Below are 15298 nucleotides of genomic sequence, written 5' to 3' on the forward strand. Positions count from 1 at the left end.
CACCTGTGACTCTCTGCGGCTCACCTGTGACTCTCTGCGGCTCACCTGTGACTCTCACCTGTGACTCTCTGCAGCTCACCTGAGACACTCTGCAGCTCACCTGTGACTCTCACCTGTGACTCTCACCTGTGACTCTCACCTGTGACTCTCTGCAGCTCACCTGTGACTCTCTGCGGCTCACCTGTGACTCTCTGCAGCTCACCTGTGACTCTCACCTGTGACTCTCACCTGTGACTCTCACCTGTGACTCTCACCTTTGACTCTCTGCATCTCACCTGTGACTCTCTGCAGCTCACCTGTGACTCTCTGCGGCTCACCTGTGACTCTCACCTGTGACTCTCACCTGTGACTCTCACCTTTGACTCTCTAAATCTCACCTGTGACTCTCTGCAGCTCACCTGTGACTCTCTGCAGCTCACCAGAGACTCTCACCTGTGACTCTCTGCGGCTCACCTGTGACTCTCACCTGTGACTGTCTGCGGCTCACCTGTGACTCTCACCTGTGACTCTCACCTGTGAATCTCTGCGGCTCACCTGTGACTCTCACCTGTGACTCTCACCTGTGACTCTCTGCAGCTCACCTGTGACTCTCACCTGTGACTCTCACCTGTGACTCTCACCTGTGACTCTCTACTAAAAACAAACACATGACTTTAAACAACCAAACATGACCACAAGGAAATGCAAACAGGTTAAAAATATACTTCAAACAACCAAAAAGAAACATCAAATGCAGGGACGCGGGAAGTCAGTCAGAGTTGGGGGTGCGGGGCGGGGGGTGCGGGTGGGGGGTGCGGGTGCCTTGCAGCGGCGAAACTGTGGCGCTTACACTGCGTTTGCGCTTCAGATGAGGCTCCCTCTGCAAAACGAGGCCCCACGCAGTCTGCGTGATCTGCGTGGAGGGAGGGTCCGGTATAATAACGTCACACTAAATGCAGTCATTTGGTCTTTAGCAACAGCTTGTGAGAGCAGCGCATTCATCGGTGTTCGTTGTCATGCTGCCAGTTTGTTGACGGCCTGTGTGTTGATGGGACTTCTCATGCTCCCTAAATGTTTCCTCTGCCTTTCGCCAGTTCTTAAACCGTGCTTTCACAAAACTCCCATCCCTGATCTTGCGCTGACGAGCTTCTTTTCTATAGCAGAGCAACAGAAGAAGCACACTGCATGATCACTTTCTCTTATAGTGAAGCTTTTTAGAGACTGCTTACACTAAAATGCTAACTCAAACATACTCAAAATAAAACTTTTGTATTGATTTGATTAGTGAACTTTTTGGCGTTGCAGTTACAACTCTCCGCCAACAGGTGGGGGTGCTGCAGCCCCCTCAGCACCCCCCCTTCTCACGTCCATGATCAAATGACTAAAGAAACATCAGAGAGAAGCTGAATTACTGCAAGGAGAGGAGGAAGTACTAAAACATCCACAAAGCAACCACTTAGAAAGCAAAAGGACTTAAAGGGGATCAAAACAGACTTAGAACGATCACATAAATACAGAAAAAGTGTTAAAAAATATGCAAAAATACTGAAAGTAGATTTGGTGACACAAACAAAGACACCGCCCCTCGCTTGGACCTTAAAACAGGAACTTAATCTTTAAATTCACACAATTCAAGTTTTATATCTCCTCAACTCCATCTTAGTGACAAAGTCTGTCCACTCCCAGAAACGTTGATCACTTCTCAGGAAAGAAGAGTAATGATGAGAAGGAAACAGACGTTGTGTCAGAGTGGAACATTTCCATGTTGCTGAGCAACAGACAGGAAGCAGGGGGCGGGTCTCAGACTCTGGACCTTCACACTCACATGTGTTAATATTTAATCCACTACAATAGGCTAGTTGCACGGGATGACGTATTTCCATTTCCGGTTCATTGAGCGTGCGCTTGTAAACTTCCGGTCTACGGTAGAGCGGTAGAGGGGGTGGTGGCAACACTGGACTGTGACTGGACGAGAGATGGCAGAGGGAAGTGACGAGGCAGGAAGTTAAGTTGAAGGAGGACACTCTGATAGTGAGTAAAAGAGAGTTTGTACTGTTTATGGCAGAGATGATCAACTGTTCAGCGCAGACTACAAGCCGGAATGAAAGAATCAAAATAATTGTCAAATCAGCTGAAAAGTACCTTGATGTGAAAGGGATGCACTGGGGACACGTGAAAGATATCCTAAATGATGACGTCCAACAACATCAGACATGGACTGGATCATCCTGATGGTGGTAATTGCACTGCAGTGAAATGCTAGAAGTTTAATTTCAAATGGACAAGAGTTCAAAAAATATATTGACAACCTGGGAGAGAAACCTAATGTTCTTTGTATTCAGGAAACATGGCTGAAAGCACAACTGGATTTTATTGTGAAGGGATAAACTGCAGTTAGACGAGATAGGGACTCTGGCAGAGGGGGAGGAGTTGCAACATTCATACAGAGTGGGATAAGTTACAACGTTATGCATGTAAGTACAGATCATGAAGCAATAGTTATAAGGGTATGGAATGATAGAGGACCTATAGATATCGTAAATTATTATAATGTGGGAAATTAGATCAAAGTATATTAGAGGATGCTGGGGGTTCACTGCAAGACAAAGTAATATGGTGTGGGGGTTTTAATTCACATAGCTCGCTATGGGGAAGCAGTAGCACAGATGCAAATGGGGCAGTAGTTGAGGAATTTATAGATGACCTCGGGCTAGTGTGCATTAACACTGGAGAAGGAACACGATATAATTGCACGAAGAATATAGAAACAGTACTCGATCTGACATTTGTATCGAATGCTTTAGCAGGTATAAGTACATGGAATGTGGTAAAGCATACAGGTCTCAATCATACTTTAAGTATAATACAGGTCTCAATCATACATTAAGTATAATACAGGTCTCAATCATACTTTAAGTATAATACAGGTCTCAATCATACATTAAGTATAATACAGGTCTCAATCATACATTAAGTATAATACAGGTCTCATCCATCCATCCATCCATCTTCTCCCGCTTATCCGTGGTCGGGTCGCGGGGGTAGCAGTTCCAGCAGAGAGCCCCAAACTTTATTTTCCCTGGCGACATCAACCAGCTCTGACTGGGGGATCCCAAGGCGCTCCCAGGCCAGCGAAGATATATAATCCCTCCACCTGGTCCTAGGTCTACCCCTTGGTCTCTTCCCAGCTGGACGTGCCTGGAACACCTCCCTAGGGAGGCGCCCAGGTGGCATCCTAACTAGGTGCCCGAACCACCTCAACTGGCTCCTTTCGACGCGAAGGAGGAGCGGCTCAACTCCGAGTCCCTCCCTGATGACCGAACTTCTCACCTTATCCCTAAGGGAGACACCAGCCACCCTGCGGAGGAAACCCATCTCGGCCGCTTGTATCCGCGATCTCGTTCTTTCGGTCATGACCCATCCTTCATGACCATAGGTGAGGGTAGGAACGAAAATGGCCCGGTAGACAGAGAGCTTTGCCTTCTGGCTCAGCTCCCTTTTCGTCACAACGGTGCGGTAAAGCGACTGCAGTACCGCTCCCGCTGCTCCGATTCTCCGGCCCATCTCACGCTCCATTGTTCCCTCACTCGAGAACAAGACCCCGAGATACTTGAACTCCTTCACTTGGGGTAAGGACTCATTCCCTACTTGAAGTGGACAGTCCATCGGTTTCCTGCTGAGAACCATGGCCTCAGATTTGGAGGTGCTGATCCTCATCCCAGCCGCTTCACACTCGGTTGCGAACCGATCCAGTGAGTGCTGAAGGTCGCAGACCGATGAAGCCATTAGAACCACATCATCTGCAAAAAGCAGTGGTGCAATCCTTAGTCCACCGAACTGCAGACCCCCTCCCCCATGACTACGCCTCGAAATCCGATCCATGTATATTACAAACAGGATTGGTGACAAAGCGCAGCCCTGGCGGAGGCCAACCCTCACCGGAAATGGGTCCGACTTACTGCCGAGGACCCGGACACAGCTCTCGCTTTGGGAGTACAGAGATTAGATGGCCCTGAGTAGAGACCCCCTCACCCCATACTCCCGCAGCACCTCCCACAGTAACTCCCTGGGAACTCGGTCATACGCCTTCTCCAAGTCTACAAAACACATGTAGACCGGATAAGCGTATTCCCAGGCCCCCTCCAGGATCCTTGCGAGAGTAAAAAGCTGATCCGTCGTTCCACGACCAGGACGGAATCCGCATTGTTCCTCCTCAATCTGAGGTTCGACAATCGGCCTGACCCTCCTTTCGAGTACCTTAGAGTAAACTTTCCCGGGGAGGCTGAGTAGTGTGATGCCTCTGTAATTGGCACACACCCTCTGATCCCCCTTTTTAAAAAGGGGGACCACCACCCCGGTCTGCCACTCCTTCGGTACTGTTTCCGACTTCCACGCAACGTTGATGAGACGTGTCAACCATGACAGTCCCTCAACACCCAGAGCCTTCAGCATTTCCGGGCGGATCTCATCCACCCCCGGGGCTTTGCCACTGTGGAGTTGTTTGACGACCTCAGTGACCTCCCCCCGGGAGATTGGTGTTGATCCCCCGTCATACTCCAGCTCTGCCTCTAACATAGAGGGCGGAGTTGTCGGGTTCAGGAGTTCCTCAAAGTGTTCCTTCCAACGCCCTAACACTCCATCAGTTGAGGTCAACAACGTCCCATCCTTACTGTACACAGCTTGGATGGTTCCCTGCTTCCCCCTCCTGAGGTGTCGGACAGTTTTCCAGAACAACTTTGGTGCCGCCCGAAAGTCCTTCTCCATGTCTTCTCCGAACTTCTCCCACACCCGCTGCTTTGCCTCGGCCACGGATGAGGCTGCTGCCCTTCGGGCCTGTCGGTACCTTGCAACTGCCTCGGGAGTCCCCCGGGATAACAAATCCCTGAAGGCCTCCTTCTTCAGTCGGACGGCTTCCCTGACCACCGGTGTCCACCAGGAGGTTCGAGGGTTACCGCCCCTTGAGGCACCTAGGACCTTGAGACCACAGCTCCCCGCCGCGGCTTTGGCAATAGAGGCTTTGAACACCGACCACTCTGGTTCAATGTCCCCAACCTCCACAGGAATGCCCGAAAAGCTCCGCCGGAGGTGTGAGTTGAAGGCCTCCTGAACTTGGGCCTCCTCCAGACGTTCCCAGTTCACCCGAACTACACGTTTGGGCTTACCAGGTCTATCCAGAGGCTTCCCCCGCCACTCGACCCAACTCACCACCAGATGGTGATCAGTTGACAACTCCGCCCCTCTCTTTACCCGAGTGTCCAAAACATACGGCCTCAGGTCCGATGATACGATAACGAAATCGATCATGGACCTTCTGCCTAGGGTGCTCTGGTACCACGTACACTTATGAGCATCCTTATGTTCGAACATGGTGTTTGTTATGGCCAATCCATGACTAGCACAGAAGTCCAGTAACAAACCACCACTCCGGTTCAGATCAGGGGGGCCGTTCCTCCCAATCACGCCCCTCCAAGTGTCTCCATCATTGCCCACATGTGCGTTGAAGTCTCCCAGCAAGATTAAAGAGTCCCCTTCAGGAGCCCCATACAGGACTCTTTCCAGGGTCTCCAAGAAGGCCGTATACTCTGAACTGCTGTTGGGTGCATAAGCACACACAACAGTCAGAGTTTTCCCCCCCATAACCCGCAGGCGTAGGGAGGCGACCCTCTCGTCCACTGGGGTAAACTCCAACAACGAAGCACCTAACCGGGGACTTGTGAGTATCCCCACACCCGCCCGGCGCCTCACACCTTGAGCAACTCCGGAGAAGAATAGAGTCCAACCCCTATCCAGAAGTAAGGTTCCAGAGCCGACGCTGTGCGTAGAGGTGAGCCCAACCAGATCCAACTGGTAACGCTCCACCTCCCGCACAAGCTCCGGCTCCTTCCCCCCCAGAGAGGTGACGTTCCACGTCCCCAAAGCCAGCTTCTGTCGCCCGGGTCTGGTCCGTCGAGACCCTCCGCTTTCACTGCCACCCTTCTGGCAGCGCACCCGACCCCATCGATGTTTCCCGTAGGTGGTGGGCCCGCGGGACGGAGAAGCGGAGGTGTTGCCCACGTTGCCTTTTCGGGCTGGGCCCGGCCGAGCTCCGTGGCAAGCCCGGCCACCAGACGCTCGCCGACGAGTCCTCCTTCTGGGCCTGGCTCCAGAAGGGGACCCCGGGCTTCCTCCGGGCCGGGTATCCTCACTTCTTTGTTGTTCTTTCATGAGGTCTTTTGAACCAATCTTAGTCTGGCCCCTTGCCTGAGACCAATTTGCCATGGGAGACCCTACCAGGAACACAAGGTTCCAGACAACACAGCCCCCAGGTTCATCAGGGCACACAAACCTCTCTACCACGGTAAGGTGCTGGTTCTTCAGACAGGTCTCAATCATACTTTAAGTATAATACAGGTCTCAGTCATACTTTAAGTATAATACAGGTCTCAATATATATAGGAAAGCATCCAACCGGAAAGTGTATACACTGCAGCCAGCCAGAAACTGTTGAGCATGTTTTACTGCTTTGCAGGAAATATAGTACTCAGAGAAATGTGCTTTTCCAGACACTGAAGAAAGCAAAATTCCATGACTTGTCGCTATCAGGGCTGTTAAGGAAAACATCAGGCAATATATATTGTGAGATTATTAAGTTTCTAAGAGAAATTGATACATTTAAAATAATCTAGAGTTTTGGTTCTTTGTTTTGTTTATTTTGTTTCTTGTTTTCTGCATAGTCTCTTGTCCACACTCCAGTCCAGTTGGTGGCGGTAATGCGCCTACAAGCTGGTTTGCCAACCGCCAATAAACACGGAAGAAGAAGAAGAAGAAGGAGAAGGAGAAGGAGAAGGAGAAGGAGAAGAAGAAGAAAGGAGAAGAAGAAGAGGTGAGTGGATTAAACCTCTTAGTTTACAGTTAATCACGAATCAGAAGTTATTTTATTCAACACAACAGCTGTAATCTTCAGTCTAACAGCTAAAGTCTGAAAGCTAACGGCTATCGGCTAACAGCTACAGTTATTATTCCAGTTCGGCTCTGGGGGAGTAACAGTTGATATGTAATGCTCAGCTGACTTTATGTTAGTTATTTATTACACCAGTTGTGTTTAAGACGGTTTGAGTTGTTGTGTTGGTGCTCTTTACCATATATATGGTTTTAAATATATGCTAACTAGCTTATTAGCATCGCCATTCGCCGTGACGTAGCATTTTTCCCATTGAAATGAATGGGGTTCTTCAGTTAGCAGCTAACGCTAAGCTAAGCGACGGTTTAGCTCATTAGATAAATAGATATACTTTATTTAAATAATGATTTATCTTAAAGTGGGAAATGAATGTGTCACAGCAGAAGTGTTTTCAGGCATTACACGAGTTAAACATATTTAAAAGATGCAATAAGATATAATAAAAATGAAGCATTAGCAGCAAGTATACACACAGGACACATATCACTAGAGTATCTAAAGAATACACAATATACAGAAAATACTGTATACATGGAGTACATTAAACAGTCTCACCAGCTAATGTTTGCTTTCTGTGTTAACTTAGTGATAGTTACACACGGATAGCGCTATAACAGTGGTTCAAACAACCATTAATGTCACTTTCTATGTGAATAAAGTCATTTTAATGAAATAAAAGTGAACAAACTGTGAGCTGTAAGTTAGAATGTAAGTTGCTACACAGATTATGATGAATTATATCTAAATATTTGTATTATATTAATAATAATTTACACAGAAAACCAACTTTGTATCGTAATGGTTAAAGTAATGTGCATGTAACGTTAATAACTATCTGACCTTTCTATCATGTTCTCCTCTGCTTAGCATCACATTGACTAAATGGATCAATTTGGACCATGTTTACGTCACAGCAGCATAGATAAGACAAGGCACTGCACATGGTGTGATAAAACACTACATATAAGCATCTAGAAATAGAACATATCATTGAATAAACTCTTTGAATTCCTCCTCTTCACTGCTGACAGTTTATGATGAATTATATCTAAATACTTGTATTATATTAATAATGAAGCAGCTCTGTGGTCTTCATCAGGACAGCTGATTAGCAGCATGGAGGAGAAGAAAGAGACCCCTGGAGCTCAGGTCAGTGTGCACTTCATCACAATATATTCCTAATTCCAGCGTTTCCGCCAGGCGGGCGTCTTGCCTTCATTTGATGCCCTTATTCAGCTCGGAACGCCCTATACAGACATAAATAAAGCAGTGACTGTATTCTCCATGACACAGACAGTCTGTGGTTTGTACTTGTTTAACTTCTGTCTAGTTTCTGAACATATATGAGGAGCTGTGAGCTCACAACTGTATCATCAGCATACATCACATTCTCCACACACAGAAGGCGGATCATTTATGTACATACTAAACAGGATTGGGCCCAATACAGAGCCCTGCGGTACTCCAGTTGACAAACACTAGACTTATGGTTCTCAATTTGAACACAAGGAGCTGTTGTTGAGATGATTGATGATTTGTTTGGCAATCAATTTCTCAAATACCTTGGCTACTATGGGTAAGATACTGATGGGCCTATAGTTGGATGTCATGAGAGGGTCCCCACCATAGTTATCAAGAACACAAAACAGTTCTTTAGCCCCTCTGTCCTGGGGGTTGTCAACATGGATGTTAAAATCACCAACAATGACTAGACGGTCAAAGTCAAAACACACTATAGACAGCAGTTCAGTAAAGTCATCAAAAGAAGCTAAAAGAAGCTAAGAGCACAGCTGAACTCCCGCAGCCCTGGGGGCCCCTACATTGGTTGTGATGGCAGATGACAGGGTTTGGTCAAGTTGCTCTCTACTGGTGAGGAAAGCGGCATACCAGTAAATCAGGTATGGATTTACTTCCATTTTTGACACCAAGATGTCTGCTTGTATTGTGTTGCTGCTGAGAAGTCTAGGAAGAGGGCTCTTGCATAGGTGTGACGTTTATCTAAATGTTTAGTGATGATGTGAACCAGAGTAGCAGCAGTACCACCCCCTTGCTTATAGGCAAATTGGTATGGATCAAGTATGTCTTGTCCTTCACAATAGGTTTAGCTGAAGAGGTCATTCCTGTCACGGTTCTCATGGTGTCCCACACTTTTTTGGGGTCTTTGGCTTTAAAAGCTTTCTCAACTGGTGTAGCGAGCTGCTGCATGGAAGTCAGTGACGACATTTTGTCAGTGAAGGAGGAGACAGGGATTTTAACAAATGATTGTGCGTGAGGTGCGAGAGGAATCAGAGCAGCTGCCTTTGCGGCTGAGTCAGCAGGTAAATTAGCAGACCGAATTTCTTAGGGAAACTGGGTCTGTACTGCTTGCTTGTGCGGCACATTTACAGACTGCAACTTCAGATGAGGGCAGAGTGGCGTCTAGTAAGCCTGCAACCAGTACATGGTTAAGTACTGGTTTGCCATCAGATTTCAGAAATTGTCTACACTTCCAAATAGCCCCAAAATCGTGTACTACCCCAAAAGCATAGCATAGCGTCAGTGTAAATAGTCACGGTGTTGCCTTCTGCAAACGTGCAGGCTTCAGTTAGTGCGATGAGCTCTACTGCTTGTGCTGAGACATGGGATTGGTCCGGAACGGAGTACAGCAGAATCTGAAACAACAGGAAAACCCACCCGATTAGTGCCCCCTTGGTCGCGAGAGGCAGACCCATCAACATACAAAATGAGGTCAGCGTTGGTCAGAGGAACGTCTTTTAAGTCCGGTCTAGGTGTGCACACCATGAGAAGTTCGTCACCGTCTTCAGGCAAAGGCATAAGAGGGTTCTTACACCTTTTCCAAAGTCAAATTCAAGCACTTTTCAAGCATTTTCAAGGTGCATTTTCAAGCTTTTCAAGTATCTTACAGCTGTTGTAAATTACATATTTATATGCACATACTCAAATGATTATTTCCCTACCTCACATTAACTCAGATGTTCTTTATGCTATAAACAACCAAATGTGTGTTTCGTGATAGCATTCTACACGAGGATGAAAAATTAAAGAAAAGAAAACTAAGTTTAATATTTCAAAATGAGTGATCTGTACGTCTAAAAACCGAATTCAGGCGACCTTTCACCTCCACTTAATTAAATGCACTGGTTGCAAGATAAACATGTGAGTTAATTGATTTAGATAAACATTTTAAGTTGCAACATTAATTTATAAGTTGTGTTGACGTAATAATGTTGGTAATTACATCAACTTAATATTGTGTGTCATTTGAACTCTGATTTCTGCGTTAATTGACTTCAAACTAAATTCAAGTTGAAGTAAGTAATGCAATTGGCTTGATAACTTATTGTTCTACACCTTGAGTTAAGGATTTCAAGTCCACTCCCACTTAACAGGCCTGGACAAGTTCCCACAGTTAAGACAAATAGAAATATACAAAGGACATTTTAAGGTGAGTGTCATCTTTTGTCATTCAAATACAACTTGAAATTCAAACTCTCCTGATTGAAACATCATGCGTTGAAATAAACAACTGCAGTTCAAAAATAAAAAGTGAATTGCCTCATATTTTTGTTGTGGAATCAATTAATTTATTTCTTTAAAGGCAAAACATGGAAAAGCTAAGAGAAAAACTATTGAATACAATATTATTTGGAGCAACTTAATTTACAAATGGCTGTCAACTTAAAAACATGTGTTCATGTTCAACATGTGGTAATTAAGTACATACAACTTAAGATTACATTTAAATCCTACGGTAAAACAAGTTGGAACGTTTGGAGTAATCAACTTAAAACTTGTGTTTATGCTACCAATGATTAAGTAAGTGGTAATTGAAAACACCTGATTGTAGAGGAGACGCCTTCTCCCCTAACTCAAATAACTTTGTTGCTTTAACAACATTTCATTAGAAGTTGTCTTAACTCAATAACCATCGATGCAACCTATTGCCTTGATTCTCTTTGTTAAGCCAAGCATTTGTTTTTAGAGTGTACGTAGACTGGGCCTCCCATATAACCTGGCTGAGCCGATATAAAAACAATCAGCCAAATAACTTCTCAATACATTATTGATTACTATTCTTTTAGGTACTTTTAGGTTGGCAGTGAACATAAGTCAGAGGTACATGGTGTACTTTTCCTCCACTACATGTATTTAATACCTTTAGTTACTTCACAGATGTGGATGAATGATGTGAAATCTAATCAAGTGTTGAATCAGACTTTAGTTCCACCTGGAGTAAATCCACCAGCTACCCTGCAGTATACAAAGCCATTCAGACTAGCTGCACCTTCACCAGCTTTGAGAACACTTTCATGATCAATCATTATAAAACATATCATATATATTATTCTGAAATGGACCAATCTGCACAATGAATACTTTTACTGTCTTTAACTATATTTTGATGAGAATACTTTTCTACTTTCACTTGAGGAACATTTTGAATGCAGGACTTTTACGTTCAGCTTTTCGACACTCTCTTTTCTCTGTTCTCACGGTCATGTTCTTTCTCCATGGAGATATTTTCTTGCCAGTCACTTCCTTTACCTTAGTTGGAGCAATGGCATCTATAACATTTTTATTTTTGAATTAAAATGATCTACTAGCTCATTTACTGAGATGTTAGCAGGGGCAAGTGTGGAAGAAACATCCTGAGTAAACATTTCCCTAGTGTTTTCAGTTAAATATCGCTTTGTGGTTACCTCTTTTTGAACATTTGTGTGAACAGAAATAGAGCTCTCAAAGGAATGATCAGAGAGCGCAACATCAGTCACCACAACCTCAGAGATATTCAGACCCTTTGAGATCATTAAGTCCAGAGTGTGCCCCTTATTGTGCGTGGGCTCCGTCACATGCTGAGTCAGTCCATAGTTATCAAGAACACAAAACAGTTCTTTAGCCCCTCTGTCCTGGGGGTTGTCAACATGGATGTTAAAATCACCAACAATGACTAGACGGTCAAAGTCAAAACACACTATAGACAGCAGTTCAGTAAAGTCATCAAAAGAAGCTCAAAGAAGCTAAGAGCACAGCTGAACTCCCGCAGCCCTGGGGGGCCCCTACATTGGGAGTGATGGCAGATGACAGGGTTTGGTCAAGTTGCTCTCTACTGGTGAGGAAAGCGGCATACCAGTAAATCAGGTATGGATTTACTTCCATTTTTGACACCAAGATGTCTGCTTGTATTGTGTTGCTGCTGAGAAGTCTAGGAAGAGGGCTCTTGCATAGGTGTGACGTTTATCTAAATGTTTAGTGATGATGTGAACCAGAGTAGCAGCAGTACCACCCCCTTGCTTATAGGCAAATTGGTATGGATCAAGTATGTCTTGTCCGTCACAATAGGTTTAGCTGAAGAGGTCATTCCTGTCACGGTTCTCATGGTGTCCCACACTTTTTTGGGGTCTTTGGCTTTAAAAGCATTTCCCAAAAGCTCTCTGTGTGTTTTGATTCCCTCAATTTGACTTTCAGTTCTTTCTCTGTCTGTTCAAGTGCTCCATAGTCTTTGTTTTATGTCCTTAGTCACATATGATTTCTTACTTTCTTTTCTGGTTCCCTTGAGTTTGGTCTTATACACTGGTATCATATTCACAACACTATGATCAGAGTTCAGTATTGGTGGTCTGTATTTAGACACATAGGCTCCTTTATCATTAACAAAGCATTTGTCCAGGATATTGTCTTTCCTGCTGTGATCCCTAACATACTGCTGGAACCCAGGTAACACAGTCTCCAGGCGACATTGCTTCATGTCCCCGAGCACTATTGCCGGTGCATCGGGGTGGCTGAGTTGCAGCTCGTGAACACAGTGTCCTCTGCCGCTGGGAGTCACGTAAACAACAAACAGTAAAATACACCCGGATTCTCTAGTCAGATAAAAGGGTCTTAACGTCATGCCGAGAATTTCTACATTGGGATTGCAGGTTTTACATTTTACTGAGTATGATCGGCACCACAGATCATTAATATACACACAAATACCGCCTCCTCTGGTTTTCCTCGGATTTGCATCCCTGTCTGCTCGAACAAGGGTGAGTCCGGGTACTTCAAAGAGAGATTCAGGCATCGTAGATTGGAGCCAACTTTCCGTGAAACACAATAAAGAGGCCTCGAGAAATTCATGACAGTACCTTGTGTATGTCCTTAGTGTGTCCACGTTGTTGCTCAATGAGCGCAGGTTTGGGAGAATGATGGATGGAAGTGGTGGCCGGCTGAATCTCCGCCGTATTCTGAACGCCTCCCCTCCTTCCTCGTCTCTTTTTCCTGGTGTTTCTAAGCGGCTCCCGAGGGATTTCATCCAATAACGAAGAGCACAGATGACTTGGTGTATTCGTAGGAGGCCGATCGCATTGTAGCTCTAGCATTGCCTCGCGTCTGTAGCAGCGTAGAGGCCGGGGCTCCTCGCCATACCTGTTCGTGCTGTCACTCTGAAATCATAAAACAGGTAAAAGGGGGAATAATTCTGTGTGTGTGTGGGGGTTAAAACGTAGCAGCCTGCGGTCGCTCGTTAGCTGTTCTAATGAAGGTAAACACAGTGAAGGCACAGCTCTTTGCAGCTGCTGCTGCTCTTCTCATATTCTGCTGAGTTACACGTTACTGCCTCCTGGTGCTGCAGAGATTTCATGAAGTGAAGGAGGTTTTTCTTCTATGAAGCAGCTGTGGGCAGCAGATACTGTGAGAGTCACAGACATGAATACATAGGTCAAGGCAGACTGGTTCACAGACTCTCCTGTTTTGCCGATCCGGTGCTTGAACAAATAACTCTACACCCCTGGCCGAAATGTCCCTAAAATGAAGTCCGAGTTTGAAATATATCTCAAATAATGTATGTATTTCCCCACATAAGCATAACAGTCTGCAATGAAACGGCTGTCTCCTGTGCGCTCCACTTCCTACTTTCTCCTGCGAACGAGAAGAGACTTTCTCTCTCTTTTTTTTCTTTCATTGCCCTCTAGGGGCTTCGTACAATACAAATGCAAATATTCTATTTTAAAGAGTAAAGTCCTTTCGAGTCATCTGTCTCAAGCCTAAGTCTCAAGTCATGAATACCAAGTCAAAGTCAAGTCTTTTATCAATGTTAGTCAAGCAAGTCTCAAGTCAAAAAATAGGCAAGTCATGTGACTCGAGTCAAGTCATGTGACTCGAGTCCCCCACCTCTGGTATATACTTTGGTTAGAATATTGCTGTATTACTGTATCAAATATAATAAAGACAAACAGTTGATAAGTAGTATTTTGTTAACTCAAGGTTTATATTAAGTGAGTTTTTATTGTGTTAACTTGTGTATTTATGCTTTTTAGATTGACTTTCTCTCTTTCTCTGTCCGTCTGTTCTAGAAACCGAAAGGAAGAGAGAGACGTCACAGCTGTCAGCAATGTGACAAATCCTTCACAACATCTGGAACTTTAAAGAGCCACCTGCTTATTCACACAGGAGAAAAACCGTACAGCTGTGAAGAGTGTGGGAAAACTTTCACTCAATCAGGTGGTCTCAAAACACATCAACGTATTCATACTGGAGAAAAACCGTACAGCTTTGAAGAGTGTGGGACAACTTTCACTCAACCAGGTGATCTCAAAACACATCAACTATTCATACTGGAGAAAAACCTTATAGCTGTGAAGAGTGTGGTAAAACGTTCACTCAATCAAGTGCTCTAGAATCACATCACCGTATTCATACTGGAGAAAAACCTTACAGCTGTGAAGAGTGTGGGAAAACTTTCACTACATCAAGTAATCTCAAAACACATCTTCGTGTCCACTCAGGAGAAAAACCATAGTGGTTCTAAGAGTGTAGGAGCACTTAAGCATATTTTGTTTTTTTCACAGTTTACAATAAACAATTCCCATCTATTGGCCTTGTGTTGGGTAATCCTTTTTTCCATTACAGATCCCATCCCAACAGCGCCATCTGTTGACGTAACGTCAGAATTGACAGGCATAATGTTCACTGTTCCTTTAAAGTGGACCTATCATGCTATATTTGAATAATATAGTGTAGGACCAAACCTATATAAGGCATATTTATACTTTTTATTTTTCAAAATACCAAACAGATCATGCATTTTAGCCATTCCTCATTTCGCTGAATTTAACACTGTCTTTGCATGGGCTGATTCTGTGAGAACAGTGCCATCTGTTGACGTAACGTCAGAATTTACAGGCATAATGTTCACTGTTCCTTTAAGTTTCGTTTTATGTCCGTCTGCCATTAGCGCGCTGTTTCATTGCTTTACATACCAAGGTTTAAGTACACTGTGTCAATAGTTGTAGTATGAGCATCGTCTGGGCTGGCCGTCTGGTAGAATCGGTATGCTCTTCCTCCTGTGTCCACTTCCTCTCCTGTCACATATGACCCCTTTTATACACCCCACCACCAAGT

The 15298-nt window shown here is 44.8% G+C and overlaps 1 protein-coding gene across 2 annotated transcripts; it reads left to right on the forward strand.

Annotated features, from left to right (window-relative positions):
* Positions 1-6821: 6821 nt before the first annotated feature.
* LOC117558778 (zinc finger protein 92 homolog) lies at positions 6822-15039 on the forward strand. Of its 2 annotated transcripts, XM_034235163.1 has the most exons (3): positions 6822-8068; positions 14251-14502; positions 14587-15039. In XM_034235163.1, exons 1-3 carry the CDS (start codon positions 8036-8038, stop codon positions 14905-14907), a joined length of 606 nt encoding a protein of 201 aa, XP_034091054.1. In that variant the 5' UTR covers positions 6822-8035; the 3' UTR covers positions 14908-15039. The 2 variants fall into 2 exon arrangements, with proteins under 2 accessions (XP_034091054.1, XP_034091055.1); XM_034235164.1 differs by having other exon boundaries at positions 14251-14772.
* The last annotated feature ends 259 nt before the right edge of the window (positions 15040-15298 follow it).

Source organism: Gymnodraco acuticeps, unplaced genomic scaffold, assembly GCF_902827175.1.
Source record: "Gymnodraco acuticeps unplaced genomic scaffold, fGymAcu1.1, whole genome shotgun sequence".
NCBI lineage: Eukaryota > Metazoa > Chordata > Actinopteri > Perciformes > Bathydraconidae > Gymnodraco > Gymnodraco acuticeps.

Coding starts and splice junctions, on each gene's coding strand:
- LOC117558778 (XM_034235163.1), top strand. CDS start 8,036: ATGGAGGAGAAGAAAGAGACCCCTGGAGCTCAG. Junction 8,069..14,250: donor AAGAGACCCCTGGAGCTCAG/GTCAGTGTGCAC, acceptor CGTCTGTTCTAG/AAACCGAAAGGAAGAGAGAG. Junction 14,503..14,586: donor GTGATCTCAAAACACATCAA/CTATTCATACTG, acceptor AATCACATCACC/GTATTCATACTGGAGAAAAA.